Genomic DNA, 17,328 nt, shown 5'->3' with positions numbered 1-17,328 from the left:
AATGAGTGGTATTTAGGTTAGGACAGTGTTAGGACTACAGGGAGGATACAAGCCCTGACCTACAGCTCAGGTGTCTATGGAAGCCAGAGTCCAGTCAACCATATGACTAAATTTCATTGATGACCTGTGCACTCCTTTTGCAGGTAGACCTGCAGAACTCCAACTACTGTTCCTTAGATGCCCCTTATCACTCCATCTGCACCACTGTCCTCTCCATGGACCCTCCCAGCCTGGGATTTTAGATTCTGTAAGGAAGGACAGCATCTAGGGAGAGGGTTTTAAGGGCTGTATTTCCCAGAGGGCAGTTGGGCCATGCTGGAGAATCTTCCCATGGAAGTATAACAGTGGTGACAGTTTCTCCGGTCTGGTTGGAGACTGTGACCAGAGAGAGCACGTAGGATCAAAGAGGTGGGGTGTGTGGACTGAGGCTCTATGGGTACCACGAAGAGTCCTATATGTTCTCACCATAGGCATGCTCCAGCCAAACTCTTTCTTGGTGATGCCCACCATGTAGGGCACAGTGTTGAAACTCTTCTCAGCCAGGATCTCTTCTGGTGCCTTTGGCAGCACCACTCCATCAATCACAGTGGGAAGCAAAAAGTAGCTCTAGGGAGGAGAACAATGCAACATCTGTGATTACCCTTCCCCAGCTACCATCAGACTCCACTTTCTGCCCATCTCAGTGCTTAGCCAGCACACGGACTCATGCGGCTGTGCCACAGGAAGTCGGGGTCCTAAATGGGGCAACGTCTATGAGTTGTTAAAAACAGAACTGTGCCAGGGGAGCCAGAAAGAATACTGGCAGGGAATGGGTATTGTGGGAATTGGTCTTGAGCAAAGTATATATATGTATGTGTGTAACAGATCATATGCAATTTTACATACATATATAAATTTGTACATAATTTGAAATTATAAATAGATTATAATTTATAAATTTTATATAGTTACATGTGTGTGGTTTAAGTGGCCTCATCTGAACACTTTGACCCCAGTTGGTGATACTTTTTGGTGAGATTTAAAAGGTGTGGACTTGCTGTAGGGAGGATGTCAACCACAGGAGAGCTTAACAATTCATCACTTCTAGTTTACACTGTCTACTTCATGCTTGAACTTCAATGTAAGAATGCTCAGCTTCAGGCTCCTGATGCCACACCTACTGGTCGTTCCTTCTACCCTGCCATGACCCATCACATTGCACCAGAATGCCTTGCTTATGCTGTGGTCACGCAGTAGTCTCTGCACAGCCCCTGCCCCTTCTCTATAACCTATTTTCACATCAAAGAGATGTTTATAAATTCAACAGGTGTCAGTGCTCCATTCAGACCCTCCTGGGTACCCGTCTCTCATCCTGAGTCACTGCCCTTGTCTTTCAATAGCTAACCCATCTTAAACTCTCCAGCTCCCCAGACTCAAGCCTGTTTCTCTCCTGACTGTTTCTACTTCAAACACACTGTCCCCCTGTAAAAGGCCTCTTCAGCTATAGGGGAAAATTGCTAGGTTTTAGTTAGCTGACTTCATTTCCCTCTAGCATGACTTGGCTCTTTTAGCCATGACTTAAATCTGCTATTCACACAAACCACTCACCTCACCAGCTTTCTCCTCTGCCACTGCCAGAATCACAACATAATTTACCAATTTATTTTCCTGATACTACGCCCCACCAGAAGAGCAGTTTCTAAGAACGTAGGAAATCTTGTCTGTTTAATGCCCCAGGTCCTAAACTCTTCCTTGCACATAGTAAGAATGGGGGTTCCACAGGGAGGGAACAGAAGGGACAAGACTGGAGATGCTACATGCCTGACATCACCAGGTCCTGGTCAGAGCTAGGAGGGGGAAGGACAGGGAGAGGAGAGCCCCCACTTCATGTGTTCTGGATGCTGGAGCAGGGCAGTATCCTCATCACCGAGATCTCAGTCAGGCCCCTCTCATACATCTACCCTTTGTCGTCCCTTGAGAACTGGGCTCCTCGGTGAGGGCTCATGGACTCTTAGCGAGCCATCTCAGCCATTTAAAAGGACTGGTTCGTCCTTCCCCTACAGTGTCATTTTAGAGGCAGCAAACGTGCACAGGAGGGGATAGGTGACTCTAGGGGACACAGTTGCTAAGGACAGGCACTGAATCAGGAATCAGGCTACCCTGCTCCTGGTTGCCATGGCTGTATTACCCAAGCTAGTGACTTTCCCTCACTGGGTCTGAGCAGAAAACACATAAGGAACAGTACAGTTCTACAAAGGAAAGTCCTTTCTTTGGGATTTAATTCATAAGATTCAACCTTCATCTACAGAAAGCAAAGGTCCTTACCTCTCTGGGGTCTCCAACAAAATCAAGAGAACCAAACTTCTGTGGAGAAAACATCAGAGAAGGTGGGTGAGGAACTTCCCTTAGACAGAAGCAGATCCTTTGAGTTTCAGCCTAAAATGTTAGGTTCTTTCTCCTGATTATTCCTTGGTGGGACCAGAATTAGAGGACCCTATGCTGTGTCCTTAGGGTCTGGGCATAAGCTGCAGCAGGATGGTTCAGGGGCAGCAGCAGTGAAGAAACAGGGCCTGGGGCCCATGCAGGGTCTCCAGGGCATGCAGAGGATGTCTCGGGCCTCTGACTGTGATCTCTATTTTTTCATCTCTCACCATCATCTGCTCTCTCCAGCACAACACCCTGTTGGCTCCCATGGAGAGTATAGTTATTACGTCAAGGTAGTGGTACGGGTGCACAGTATCTAAAGCGAGGATAAGTCTAAAGCCAGGATGGGCAACAGAACCCCAATTTCCCTCCACCACACCCTTGCCTTTTGCCTTCTTTCCTCCTGCTGCAGGAATGCAGACAACTGCATGTGACCCAAAGCACAGTGTCCAGCAGGTGTCCTGCCTGGATTAATGCAGTGATGGAACTTCCCAGTTGGTTTTTCTGCTCCTAACGTCTTCCTTCTCTACAATCTGCTTCATGCAAGTCAGAGATCTTGGTAAAACTCTGCCAGGGAAGCTGAGTATACCCTTAACATTACTGCTACAATTTTTTTTTAGTATAGTTGTCTTCCATGCATGGAGAGTGTTAGTCTAGAATTCTAAGGTCTTTAACCTGCTTAGAAAGCAAACTAGTTTAGAGAGAAGACTCCCACACCTTTCTTCAAGTACAAATGGAAAGGAATGGAGATAGACACATTCCCAACAAAGTGTCTAGATCTAGCCACATCCTAAGCTATTTGTTCCAGGATATTTGGTTGGAAATTCTGTATAACACACTTCTTTTTCCGTTCAAGGTATCTTGAAGATTGTTCTCATCTGAGATGAGAAAACCCCAAATCCTGCACTCACACTGAAACACATTGCATCCTGGCCTTTTCTCGGCTGTGATCAGGAAATCATTCAGTGTATGTTCTCATGGTTTCCCTTTTAGCTCCCCTCTGTATGGATCATAAATGGACAGACACAGAGACATCACATGGATGTATAGATGTAGCTGGTCAATACAAGTATTGCTTATGTATGTGAATTTATTAAAAATGCAGATGAAAAGGAAGAGGTAGATATTTAACAAACTATTGTTTTGGAGGTCTGACAAAGATATGTTGGTTGAGATTGACTGAATAATTCCTGGATAATGATTGATTAGACTGGAAAAGGATTAATTCAAAGTTTTAGATGCATCTCTACTAGACTGATGAAAAAAAGTGATGAACAGGATTTGGTTATGAAAATGAATTGATAGTTCAGAGATAATTTGGAAGGGAGTCTGATGACAATCCTAGTACTTTAATTGAGTATCTTTGAAATCTAGAAAACGATGCTACCAGTATGCTGTGTGTTTGTTTTCTACACCGACTGGCATAAATTGTGACATTTTCCTCAAATGTCTTCTGCTGTATGTCTCATCCCCAAAACTCAGGTTGATAGTTATATGTGGGAATAGGGATCATTTTATATCTTAAAAATATGAAAATGATAATGTTAAAATATTGTACAATTCATATTCTTCATCTACAACTATTTCAGGTCTAACTCTTTGTACAGCAAGATCCTAAATTAAATTACTGCAGGGTTTTCTAAGTGTAAAATCCACACACAAACAAATGATTATGGTGCTTTCTGTTTAACTGCAGTGAATTCTCAAGCTCTATCTCCAAACATTGACACGCGTGGCTAAGAATAAGGATCACCAGGTAATAGGTGCTTCAAACTTTCCTTTCTTATGTGTGGGAGACTTGAAGACCACACTTAGTCAAGGAGTCAGTTATTCTCTGGTGAAAAGTGCTCTTGGCTCCAGACAGTCCCCATGGGCAGACTCATCATTTGACTATTGCCACCTTCCAGAGCCCTGACTTCTCACTGGTTTTATTGTAAACTGCAACCCTTACAGAACCCAGCTCCAGGATCCCTGAGTCTGGGCTTCCTCACTGCTGAACTCCTTACACAGTATGCCATTTCTTAAAATACTGTGTTTCGATAAAGTGTGTGGGGGTCTGTCATGTAATTTTTCATCGTGTTATTATTGGCTTTCTGATATTTGAAGTATTTCATAACAAGAAAGAAATTAAAAATTTCTCAATTTAGATGGAAGGTTGACAGTTCTGAGAGACAGGAAACTGTTCAATGAAATATGAAGCCAGAGCATAGCTGAACACATGACACCTTGGGTCAGGTATACAGGGTGGGGCTCTAGGATGGACACACCCACCATTTTCTGAGCGACCTCCAAGAGCTCATCCTCTGTCTTCTGGCGCAGGCAGTGAACCATGACGGCTGAGGTGGTGGTTTTACAGCCAGCAACAGCAGCCACTTTCTGTAAGAGATTGGGGGCCAAGAGTATATCCTTTCCCTTCCTCGATGAAGAGAGTGGATTGATTCTACCATTTCCTAATTTCTAAATCAACAGATCACTGTGGACAGAATTCTAGACCAGCAAATCCAGCAACCGAGTCCTGGAGTGTAACTCCTGTTACTGAGTAGAACACTGACAGGGTCTTATTATACAATCTTATGCCTCTGGTGCCTGATCAAATGGATGTAATTTCTTTCCCCAGAAACACAAGAAGAACTTAATGTTCTCAAAGTCAAGTGTGGCTACAGAAACTGTTTTCACTATCTGGTTTCAGATCCCACCTCTGACACACTGTTGGCATTCTTTCCGTGTCTTTCTTTCTCTTCTCCCCTCACAAACAAGGGTGATGCGCAGATGGTATGCGCAGGAGATGATGGTGTCTTAGAGACACTGAAATGTGGGCAGAATGGCTGGAGGTTACACATGAAGTGTAGTGTGCCCTTAAAGCAGTAGCCTTTTCTGCATACCCATTCTCCCTCAGGGATCCCTGGAGCACCTCAGCTGAATCCTACAGCAAGAAAGACACTTGGGGTTCCTGGAGAGCACAGGAAGAGGCACAGGAGCAGTCCAAGGTGACACATACCTTTGCTAGGGGCCTGGCATCTCTCCCATACAGGCAAGGATTAAGGGCCACACTGCTCTGGGAAATGGCCCTGTGGAAGAGGTTCTTGGCCAGGGGAGACAACACCTGGAAGGAAGCAAGTTTATGCTCATAGGAGAAGTCAGTAACTCACTCATCTTTAGGACTCTGTTCACATGCTCTTTTTTAAATTATTTTTTCTTTGTTTATTTTGAATACCAACCACAGTTTTCCCTCCCTCCTCTCCTCCCCTCCCCTCTCCATTCCCATCTACCGCCTCCCCATCCACTCCTCCTGTCTCCATTATGAAAGGAGCAGGCCTCCCATGGGCTTGAACAAAGCATTGCGCATAAGGTTGATGAGCACTTGATGCCCTTTCCCCTGCACCAAAGAAAGGTGATGTAATCCAGTATGGGGAACAGGTTCACAGAAGCCAGCTGAGCATCAGGAACGGGTTTAATCCCACTTTTAAGAGCCTTAAAAATAGACCAAGCTACACAACTGTCACACACATGCAGAGGGCCTAGGTCAATCCCATACAGGCTCCCTAGGTCCTGATCCAGAGTCCATGAACTCCGATGTGCTCAGGTGAGCTGTCTCTGTGGGTTCCCCTGTCAGGTGCTCTTTTTTAACCCAGCCATTCACCTGGATTATCTGGTGCTCTGTGGAGTGAGAAACACTTACAAGAACAGAGACACTGAAACCTCCTGCTGACTCTCCAAAGATGGTCACAGAGCTTGGATCTCCTCCAAAGTTGGCAATGTTGTCCTGGACCCAGTGCAGTGCAGCTATCTGGTCCAAATGACCCCAGTTCCCCCGGCTGTGTTCATCGCCTGTGCTGTAAGACAATGGTGAGTTGGAACAGAGATGCCATGGCTGTGTTCTGACCTAGGGCTCTTAGTGTGCTCTCTGAACTAAGGCTGGGCTCCATATTATCAAGAGTAATACTCGTTTATCCACTCATCGCTACAGTGATGGTCTTTGTGGTCCCTACAGTCACCCTCCAGGTACTATGTACTCAGGGACCTCCCAGCATGCACACAACAGGGTCTAAATGCTAGGGCTCATCTGAAGACAAACAGAGAAAATCTCTAACTACAGTTGTCTCTTGATGAAGTACATAGACCAAGAGAAGAAATGAATATAGAAAAAGCTAGTGGAAAAATAAAATTGGGCCTAAAGGAAATGGGGTGTTAGGATGGGACATAAAATACCATGGTAGCATGGTAGTTTAGACTGCGTAGCCAGAAAAGACCTCGTTAGGCAGTGGCAGTTAGCAGAGGTCTGAATAAAATGAACGAGTGATTCTTGCAAGCATTGGAAGAGGGAGCTGCAGCAGGAGAAGCAAGGTTACAAGGACCGCAGGAACAGAAGCGTGAGAGATGCTGGTGTGAGATGCAGGAGGAATGGGTGCTGTGGCCTTGCCAAAGACTTCTGTATCATTGTAAGTAAAACAGAACCATTGTACAGAGGAATGACAGGACTTAATGTGTCTTACCGAGCAGGCTCATCCCCGTACAGAAAAGTTGTAGTATTAAAGTAATAGACCTATAACAGTAGATGGTTATGACGGTATCAGTCTAGACACATGGGACTTTGATCAGGGTTGGAGCAAGGACTTGTATTGTTCATTAGGGTTTGCAGAAGGTTTGCCCACCAAAGGTCCAGTTCCATGCCCTAGTCTGTCTTGTGGCATTATCAGGCAGTGAAGGGATCTGTGAAAGCTGAGACTCAGAGGAAGGTTCTTTTGATCTCTGCAGACACTGCCCTGGAAAGAAATGAATCCAGTTCTCTGTGACCCGGTTGCTCCCCAGAGAACTAGTTAATCTTTTAAAGCAACATTACTCCCTTCTTTGGGATACTTCTCCCACCATATCATCTGTCTGCACCATCAGCTTCTATTTTTATTTATATAACATGTAGTGACACAACCAGAGTCTCCCAACAATGACTCATTTGATGAAACCACACAATCTTGGCCTTTTAGCTCTAGTTCAAAGGTAAGTAAGTTGGGAATCTCTGTAGTCACATATCCCGTGCCATTTGCTGCAGTAACAGAAAGCACATGGACCTAGGGTATAATGTGTAAGAAAGAATGTCGGTACCCCTTCCTCCACAGCCTCTCCAGCAAAGGCTATCCTTGGTGTTTTTGACTTTAGCCATTCTGACAGGTGTAAGATGGTATCTCAAAGTTGTTTTGATTTGCATTTCCCTGATTGCTAAGGAAGCTGGCTTGGTGGGAGCCTAGCCAGTTTGGATGTTCACCTTCCTAGATATGGACGGAGGGGGGAGGACCTAGGACTTACCACAGGGCAGGGAACCCTGACTGCTCTTTGGACTGGAGAGAGAGGGGGAGAGGAGTGGGGGGAAGGGGAGAGGGGTGGGAGGAGGGGGAGAAAAGTGGGAGGAGGGGGAGAAGAGTGGGAGGAGGGGGAGGGAAAGGGGAGGCTGGGAGGAGGTGGAAATTTGTTTTTTTTCTTTATTCTTCTTTTATCAATAAAAAAAAAGAATGAAAAAAAAAAAGAATGTCGGGTATCTTACCTGAACAAACCCCAGATGCCCAGGCGGTACTGAATGGTCACTACAACCACATTTTCATGAGCCGAGAGGGGCAGTCCATCGTAGGTGGACGCCCCATCCACCACTCCACCTCCATGGATCCACACCATCACCTGGACAAGGAGAGAATAGCTACACATGCATCGCTACATAAGCTACAGCCCCAGTCTCGGGAGTTCTGGGAAAGAGTTGCACAAGGCGTTTCTATGGCTCCTCTGCGAATGGGCAATGGTGCTACACAACTGTAAGTCTTCTGATTAGCAAAGAGCCCTATGGGGTTTTCAGGACATATCTAGACAGGGCCTGATAGGATGGATGCTCCAGTTTACCTTGGATCCTTGAGGAATTCATCATCACTTGGTCTCTTGTATTTGACTTGTTTGAAAAGGAAATGAACTGCTAAGGCTTTGTAGGGGCTGAGGATTTATCCTGAGTGGAACTACATGATCGTTTATGAAAACACCAAAAAGATGATCCATGGGGTCTTAGGATGCATGAACCTTGCACTGGAGTTTGCTTTGGGATGTCACTGTGGACCTTAAAGCGTGAGAATGTATGAATTCGTGGGTTTCTAAGAGCAATAGAGTTTCCATGTTTCTCACAGGCTGGCGTGGCTGGACTTTTGGATTTACATACAAAGAAAATCCTGAGCAAAGCCTGAGAGACTTAAAAGAACTGAGGGTCTGGAACCCTGTTTTCTCCTTCAGAGCTGAACTTGTGGTGGTATCACTGTGCTCTCCCTCTAGTCAGAAGAGGGAGGCAGGGCATTCTGCAGCAGGGGTACGGCTCTGTGCAAATGTACACATTCAAGTGTATGTCCATGTCAAATGTGGACATGTGGAGGCCAGTGGTCAGCCTTAGGTCCGGTCTTAGGCACCCTGCTCAATGTTATTTGAGGCAGGATCTAGGACTTGGTACCTCTGCTGAGCTAATGACCACTGGGCTCTAGAGAACCACCCATCTCTTTTCCCTGCCCAGAGATTACAGATCCTGCTTTCTCTTGGGTTCTGGGAACCAAACTCAGGTCCTGAAGTACTTCTCAGACTGCACTACTTTCTTGGACCGCAAACTCCAAAACAACTCATTCTCATGGTCCTTCTAGGAATCATTTGTGCATATTAAAATGGATGTTATTTTATAAGCCAATTAAAGAAACTTTCGATGAGAACTTCAAATCTAATGAGAAAATGTGTTTTGTTTCTAATATAACATTTGTGTTAGTCTGACTGTCACTATGAATAATTTTTTAATAGTCGTATTTGACAAATTGCAAATTCTTAAAAATCAAAGAAATTTATTTGCACACTAGCAGTATTTACTGAAGTTCTATATGTTGGGACTATACTGGTTACATTAAATCAAATCTATTCAAATCTTAAAAGGTTGATCACCTGGATCGCTCATTTTTCTCTTATATTCAATATTGAGTTTCATGAAAATTAGCCTATACCTACTGTGGGGATCAAATTCTCACCAGAATAATTCCGGCTAGACATTATTACTGGTCACATTACTTTTAGTGTGAGAGAACTTGGAAGATTAAGGTGTGCATCTCAGAGGCAGGGCAACCTCAACCAAGGTCTGACGTCACTGGATTTGCGACTCAGTTCTTGTCTATAGTACTCCTGCCTGCAGCTTCTCCTATCCCCCTTCCAGTGCACGGAAGAGACCGATGCTGGAATCCACAGGTCAGGACCAGTGATGAACGGGCTTACCGGCAGCCTTGTGTTTTTTGTCAGGTCGGCAGGAGTATAAATGTTTAGGTAGAGACAGTCTTCAGAAAACTGGAGAGGGATGCTCTCCTTTCTGTTGGTGAAGAGTGTTGAGAGGAGCTTCCCTGCTGCTGGGTCTTGGGAGCACCTGGGAAGGAAAGAGGACACCCAAGTTGTACCTGGTTGACACTGGTCATGTTGTCTGAGGCCCAACCTTCCTTGTGTTGGTGGTTTGATCTTGCTGATGGAGCATCAGTGACTAAGGCCATGTCTGTGGCTTCTGAAGGGAATCCCATGGATCTATAAATGCCTCCTAACTCTCAACAGGGAGAATGAGGTGGCACTTCTTCCTGTTTCAGAGCTTTGGATAACTTCCACATCTCCATCCTGGGACGTTTCCCAAGACCACCAAGAACAGGAACATAATATTCTTCAGAATAGGAAGAGAAATTAATAGTTCAAAATGGGTGAAGACATCAGCTTCACTGGTATTTAGAGACCTGAAACATCGCATTTTTTATTGTTGTGATTGTTACTGTTTGCCCAACAGACAAAATCATTCTTTCAGTAAATTTATTATTTGGGAATGGTTTGCTAGATGACTTTTTTATATTTTTTTTGGAAAGAGAAATTTTTATATATATGGTGCCACACCAACTCCAGTGTCATCTGTGTGACATAACATTTGTCATTATGCCGGACAGTAGCTACATGTCCCATGGGACTAGGCTTCCTGGAGGTCAATGGCAGACAGCCTGGTATTAGCCACAGCTGAGGCATAGACGGGTTTCTCGATTAGCTGGCTATGTGGGATATGGGCTTTGCACAATCTCTTTTTTTTAAAGATTTATTTATTTATTATGTATATAACATTCCACCTCCATGTATGCCCGCACGCCAGAGGAGGGCGCCAGATCTCAGTACAGATGGTTGTGAGCCACCATGTGGTTGCTGGGAATTGAACTCAGGACCTCTGGAAGAGCAGCCAGTGCTCTTAACCTCTGAGCCATCTCTCCAGGCCCCCCCACAATCTCTTTTATAATAATGGTAATACACACACACACACACACACACACACAAGACAAAGATCATTCTCTTCAGGAATAGCTCTGAGATAGGGAAGCGCAGTATGGGAATGTATAAGACTACAGCAGAACCTTTGTCATACACAGGGTGTATGATGAGCAAAAGAATAGATGGGTTAATGTTGATGGACAAAGACTGTTATATACTTTGAAATTTATGGATAGGCTTGCTAGATCCCAACCCCCATGATGTCTGTTGCATAAGAAGGTACTAAAAAGTATAGTTCAACAGGTGCAGAGAACTGATTAGGTATATTTGGTCACTAGATGAAATAAAGGGTTAGGAAGAGGAAGGGCCATGATAGCGATAATGAGACAGAAACTTTCTATTCATAAGATGAAACCACTTGCCTGAGGTTTACATTCCGAAGGACAAGATTTCCTCTTCTAAGGATGTTTTATGTCTAACACCTGTTCCTGATAATGTACTTTTCTTAAATATTGCTGATGTGACTAAAAGAAGCTCTCATACTGTGCCAACTAATGACACATGACCTTCTGATTTGTTCTTTGTTTGAATACTATATAATGAAAACATGAATTCAGTAAAATCACAGCAGATTCCAACCACTCTCTTGTGTGTTGTGTCTGTCTGTCATTCGCCGAACTTGTGCCTTCCTGTTACCAAGACCCTGCTTCTCCCACGGTCCAAGTGGCTCCCCTGAGCCGGTCCGTGGCAATATGGGAATTTCTTTTACTTTTATTTTATTTTATTTGGCTTTACCCTAAGTCCCTGCGCTATCTAGTCTCTGGTTCTTGGCCACCCAATCAGTGTTGGTTATGGGTTTCACCTCATGGAGTGTGTCTTAAATCAAACCAGATCTTGGTTCGTCACTTTCATAAGCTTTGTGTTACTTCTGCAACAAAATATCCCGCAGGCAGATTACCATTGTAAGGTGGGTGGTTTGTAGCTGGGCTGGTGTCTACTTTTTTCCTTTGAGAGCATGCAGAGGACCTTCCATCCCAGGAACACTACTCTGACGGCGTGAGGGCTCTGTGTAGGCTCCAGTTCAACTTCTCCACGTTCAGTGAGTTATGCTGGTGTTGTCTTCAGCAACTGGGCTCTACTGTCAGTGTGTGGAGAGAAAACCAGCCTGGGTTGTTTTACAGTTCACTAGGGACCCCCTTAGACAACAGCTAGAATAGATGGAACCCATTTCTGGAACAGGAGTCTGTATTTGGTTATGAGAGGTGTCTAGTCGGGGCTCTGTCTCTCCTGTTATTTGGCAATTTCACTCAGATTGCCTTATAGGTATGTACATGAAGAAGCTTCTACTCTGTTAGGTTTCCATACTGCTCCTAAAATGGAGCCATAAAAGGGTTTCCAGCTTTGTTTTTGTGGAGTTCCCATGTTTGTGAGCATGTGTTTCTCTGTACCTACAGGTGTTACTCATACTTTTTCTTTGCTCCTTTTCTTCTGTTTGTTTGGTCCTATTCCAATTTGTTGTTTCTGTTTTATCTTACTGCATTTTATCATTTATTTCTTAGATGCTTGTTTGTTTTCTAACAAGAGACAGAAAGATTATGCATCCAAAGGAAAAGGAGGTGTGGAGGAGCTGGGAGGAGTTAGAAGAAGGGAAACCATAATCAGGATATGTTATATAAAAATCTATTTTCAATAATAGAAAAAAGTGATCAAAATTTAAAAGAAAGTATAGCCAATCATAAGATTCCTTTGACTCATTCCTGCACCACACTGAGACAGACATCTCCACTTAAAGAGACCCAGGCTCACCCCAGTAACTTACATAGGAGGGTAGGAGGTGGCATTCTTCACGAAATTCCAGGGATCTGCAGGCTGTGGTGGAGCAAACCTCAGGGAGCCAAGAGGGGGCTTGGCAAAGGGGACTCCCAGGAAGACGGCCACAGGCTGTTTGAATCCTTCTAAGCGGACATATTTCCCCAGGACTTTGCCATGTATGGTGTTTACCACGGGTGGTGAGGATGGGTGTCCTGGTGGATAAAGAGAGGACCAGGAGACCTCAATCCCACACAAAGAATGACAAGAAACTAAGAAACGCTCAGAGGGAGAGAAATGGTCTTTCCAAAGGATGGGCACACCAGTTTGTTATCAAATACCAAATGGCCAGCTCTGGAAACATACACACAAGTAATATTATACAGACTGATCTCATTGTATTTATGTATATGGGAGTGTATGTGTATGTATAGCAACAAGTAACAAAAAAGAGACTATGAATTTGAAAAAAACAGAGAGTTATGTAGTATGGTTTCAGGAAGGAAAGAGAAAGGAGAAACTTTGTAATAGTTTTAATCTCAGAAAATATAATGGATATTTTTATTTATTTTTAAAATAAATAAAATAAATATTTTTAAATGAAATAAAATGGAATGTGTCCATGTCTTGATTTACTAATGACAAATCTCATGTTTGTTCCCTTTGCTTTCAGGTCACCGTCCCACTGAGATGACTTTCTTACCAAGTGTGTGTGTTGAAATGTCCATGGGTATCAGCATTGCTATTTTGTGTGAAATCAAGACATCTGTATCTGTACTAGAATGCCATTTTATAATTAGGGGAAAGAATTAAGAAGAGATCTGGAGACATTTCAATGCTAGAAGGTGGCAGTGGTGGGCAGCTAGTTATCTGTTTGAAAATGACACATCATGACTTATGCATCTGAGCAGAACAATGTGAAAGAGTCAGAAAGATCAAAAGTTTATACACTGAAAAGAGCTAATGTGAGACTGAGAACCATAGCAGGAGAAGGAAGCACACAGTACTAGGGACCCAAGTGAGAAGGGGAGAGAGGTTGTCAAGAGTTCAGAAAAGCTGGGTAAAGTCTGGGCTGCAATTACTAGGTGTGGCCTGTGTCAACTCAAGATCGTTAGCCACCCAACTGAGGTGTGTAGAAAGTAAGATTGCTCCGAGTAGAAAAGTGGACATAGAGACAGAGGCATGAATGGGGCTACAGACACTGGCAGCTATGGAGTATGGAATGTGTGATTATTTGACTACCTAGCGTATGGCACATGCACTTGACAATTTTTCACAGTTTTTTTTTTTCACCAAACCCCTGATGGTGGCAGCTCTCAAGGCCATTGTTAGAAATGAGGAATCACAAGCAGCCTGGCTGACCTTCCTGAAGATGGAAATGAGGAGGTCATTGCCATGGAAAACAGCAGCGCAGGAATGTTTAACTCCAAAACTGAGTGCTTCACACTCTGCTCCCAGACTCTCAAAATGCCACACAGCCAGGGAGAAGACAAAGTCTTGAAGTGCCAGTATTACCACTGCCCTTAATGGGTAGTAGATTCTACAGCCAGAGAGAGCTGGGTATGATTCCGGAAGACCTTGGTTGAGCACTTTCCCCTGGGAACCTCATGCCCCTTCCACAGGGTGACACAGTTGGTTGCCAAAGCCCCACATTAGACCCCTGCACTGACCATGGATCTGATCTTTATACCTGTTGCTTTGACATTTGAAGCTCTGTTTATTGGGGTGAACTGTCACTCTTGGGGTCCAACCACTGCAGAGACATACTGGGTCTACTGCCCTGGGCTATCAAACCTGACTTGATAATTTAAAACTAGATACCAAAAAAACAAGTCCAGCCTTTACATCCCTGAACCCCTTGAAACAGCCCTAACCAGCCAAGGCTACACCACTGTCCTCTGCTTCCTTCCTTCTTTCCAGGATAAACCACGACAAAGATCTTTTCCACCAGTTTCCACTCTGCCCTGGCCTTCTGACCCCAGTGTTTCCCTCCTGCTCCACCACATTGGTGTATGCTTTTCTCAGTAATAATCATCTCTTCAATGGCCAGCTGCTCTTGGTATGATGGTTTACATGTCAAGTTTTCTGTGAGTCTGCTGCATTTCTACATCTTCTCTTTTCTTTTTTTTTCTTTTCTTTTTTTTATGGTTTTTCGAGACAGGGTTTCTCTGTGGCTTTGGAGCCTGTCCTGGAACTAACTCTTGTAGAGCAGGCTGGTCTCGAACTCACAGAGATCCACCTGCCTCTCCGAGTGCTGGGATTAAAGGCGTGCGCCACCATCGCCCGGCTAGAGCAGGCTGCATCCTGGACTGCTATGGGCACAGCCGCTCATTTCGGCTTCATGCAGTTAAATGAGGAGATGTTGTTGTCCCTGTGTTAGAAACACAGTAGTCTGGGCTGTAAAGCGTATTACCTTACTCAAGAACACAGAGTCCAGACACAAGCTAGGATGCACCCCTGCTTTCTGTTACTGTTGTTTATGCTTTCAATATTTTGGTTAGCTTTTTCTCCATGCCCCATGAGACCTAGACAAAGAATAGGAGGTAAATTATTAACTCCTGCTACAGAGGCAGGAGGTTATCCAGGACCTCCTCTGCCCCTGATCTAGAATGAAGAGGCTTAGAATATGTGTCCCCTCTGTATCTAGAGGGTTTGAATTAGCAACACCTCCTAGAAACTAGGCCTGTTTTCCCCACATTTCCCACATGCAGCTCCATGAACGAGTGCCCAAGAGAATTTCAAATGTGTGCCTTGGGCTTTTATCCAACAGTACTCACCCTGAGTCAGGCAAGCAGTGAGAGAGATCAGGACCAAAGCACAGAGCCACATCATGGAAGGACAGTACCTCAGGGTCCAGTGAGGTGCCTGGTTCTTGGAGGGAAAGCACTGGTCCTGCCCACAGCTTTATATCAGCCCCTGAAGTCCTGCCCACTCTGCCAATTTACATAAAACAACCAAATGAAAATCCCTGACCCAGAGCTCTCTGAGCCTCTAGTGGGACCTCTAAGCCACACCCACCTGGATTTCACTCTCTCTTTTTTGCAAAGTCATTGCCCAACTCTCAGATAACAGAGGTCCATAAACTAACCCAAGGACTTCTTACATAAGCTTTCTCCCTGTGGCAGTCAAACCTCAGTGTTGTGAGCCACCCAGAGGCAGAGACTAGCCTAGCAGGCAGAAGATGCTTTGGTTTTGCATCCCCAGAGAGGGATGGGAGATTTTAGAGCAACTCAAGGCCTCTCAACAATTCAACTCCAAGATTTGGATTCGCAGTTTAACATTCTTGCATGTGCATTTCCTAGAGTTCTAAAATCTCGTGCTTGAAGCAACCTTAAACTCTTGTCTACCTCCTTTACTGTCTGAGTTGCCTTTAGTGTTTCTGTCAAGAGATCCTATGCGGTAGTGCCCACCGTCTTGTGCGGGAACACACTACCTTGTAGAGCAGGCATCTGAGGGTGGACTACTCCCACATTGAACCGATCCATCCCTCCCTGTTCTAATCACTGCATTCAATTCTCTGTTCGCTCATTCTTAAGTATTTGCTAAAATGTCTGACATTTCCTTCCACAGGAAAGAAACTGGGGAAGTAAAAGCCACATCTAGCTGCTGAGGAGGTTGTGAGCTTAGTCTTCTTGGGTGGAAGATTGAACCTTTTCCACTTCCTACACATAGCAGTTAAAATAAATCAAGAAACACAGCATTATTTCTAATTCCTAAGCTCTTAAATAGAAACTTCTCACTAAGAATTCTGAGCTTTGAAACTTCTTACTAAGAATTCAATGTCTTTTGAAAGATTATTTTCAAGAGACAGTGTTGCAGCATTTCATTTGTATTTTAATAAATAAATCTTGCCTGAAGATCAGAGAGCACACCAGCCCCAATGATCAGCCTTACAGACCAGGCAATAGTAACACACATCTTTAATCCCAGTAGCCACACTAGTTTGCCATAAATACCGGGCGGTGCATGACTTTTATCCCAGTGGTGCATGCCTTAAATCCCAGCAATAGAGAGGATTATAAAACGGGAGGAGACAGCTCTCAGTCATAGTATCGTTCTGAGATTCCTGGAGGCAGGGATCACCATTTTCGAACTGAGGTTGATGTAAGGGCCAGTGGCTGGCTGCTTTGTTTTTCTGGTCTTCTGGTTGAACCCCAGCTTCTTCTGTGGGTTTTTATTAATCATGCTTCATGACGGGTTTCATTACAGCTTTTTCTTAGATGTGACATTAGAGGTTCTCTTATTTCCACTGTCCACTCTGCACTTCTTGCTCCACCCTATCTCTGCTAGTTCTCTTATTTTCCCCACCTCGTCCTTGTTCTTTCAGACCACATGTATTCCACCAGCCTGCCTCCCCACGTTCTCTTCCTTAATCAGTGTGCCACTTTCCCCCAAATTAGCAACAGATTTATCACGTGACCCTTGGAAATGTACAACTCCTTGATAAATAGCCCAAGCATTTTATTTTCTACTATAGAGACATAACCTCATTTATATTTGTAGCTGCTTTATTCCCAATAGCTAGGATAAGGAAAGAGATTGTATGTCCATCAGTTGATAAATAGATAATAAAATGTGATACCTATGTATGATAGAATTTTATTCAGCTATAAAAATAAAATTATGAAATATTCAGGTAAGTGAATGGAGCAGAAAATAATCATTCTGAGTGGGGTAACCCAGACCCAGAAAGATAAAGGTCATATGTTATCACTTATTACATTTATTACATATCTTAGTGTCAATGTTTTAGATTTCTTTGTTTAATTTTGACTAGCTATAGAATTCAGAAAAGTACCATTTGTGGGAGAGAGAAGGAAGATCTTAGTAGGAGAG

At 44.1% G+C, this 17,328-nt stretch overlaps 1 protein-coding gene across 1 annotated transcript in view; it reads right to left on the bottom strand.

Moving 5' to 3' along the window:
• Positions 1–15,568, bottom strand: part of LOC142852293 (liver carboxylesterase 1-like) — a 31,796-nt gene extending 16,228 nt beyond the window's left edge. Inside the window, exons 1-10 of the mRNA XM_075976925.1 lie at positions 15,511–15,568; positions 15,270–15,425; positions 12,503–12,707; positions 9,673–9,817; positions 7,940–8,070; positions 6,083–6,236; positions 5,402–5,506; positions 4,675–4,779; positions 2,305–2,343; positions 466–606 (exon numbers count right to left, since the gene is read on the bottom strand). Coding sequence (XP_075833040.1) covers positions 466–606; positions 2,305–2,343; positions 4,675–4,779; positions 5,402–5,506; positions 6,083–6,236; positions 7,940–8,070; positions 9,673–9,817; positions 12,503–12,707; positions 15,270–15,324 — 1,080 coding nt within the window. The 5' untranslated portion in view covers positions 15,325–15,425; positions 15,511–15,568. The remainder of the gene's footprint in view (positions 1–465; positions 607–2,304; positions 2,344–4,674; positions 4,780–5,401; positions 5,507–6,082; positions 6,237–7,939; positions 8,071–9,672; positions 9,818–12,502; positions 12,708–15,269; positions 15,426–15,510) is intronic.
• Between the last annotated feature and the right edge of the window lie 1,760 nt (positions 15,569–17,328).

The sequence above is a fragment of the Microtus pennsylvanicus genome, chromosome 6 (genome assembly GCF_037038515.1).
Source record: "Microtus pennsylvanicus isolate mMicPen1 chromosome 6, mMicPen1.hap1, whole genome shotgun sequence".
NCBI classification, from domain to species: domain Eukaryota; kingdom Metazoa; phylum Chordata; class Mammalia; order Rodentia; family Cricetidae; genus Microtus; species Microtus pennsylvanicus.
The sequence above is the reverse complement of the archived record's forward strand: the minus strand, read 5'-3'. Positions and strand labels throughout refer to the sequence as shown.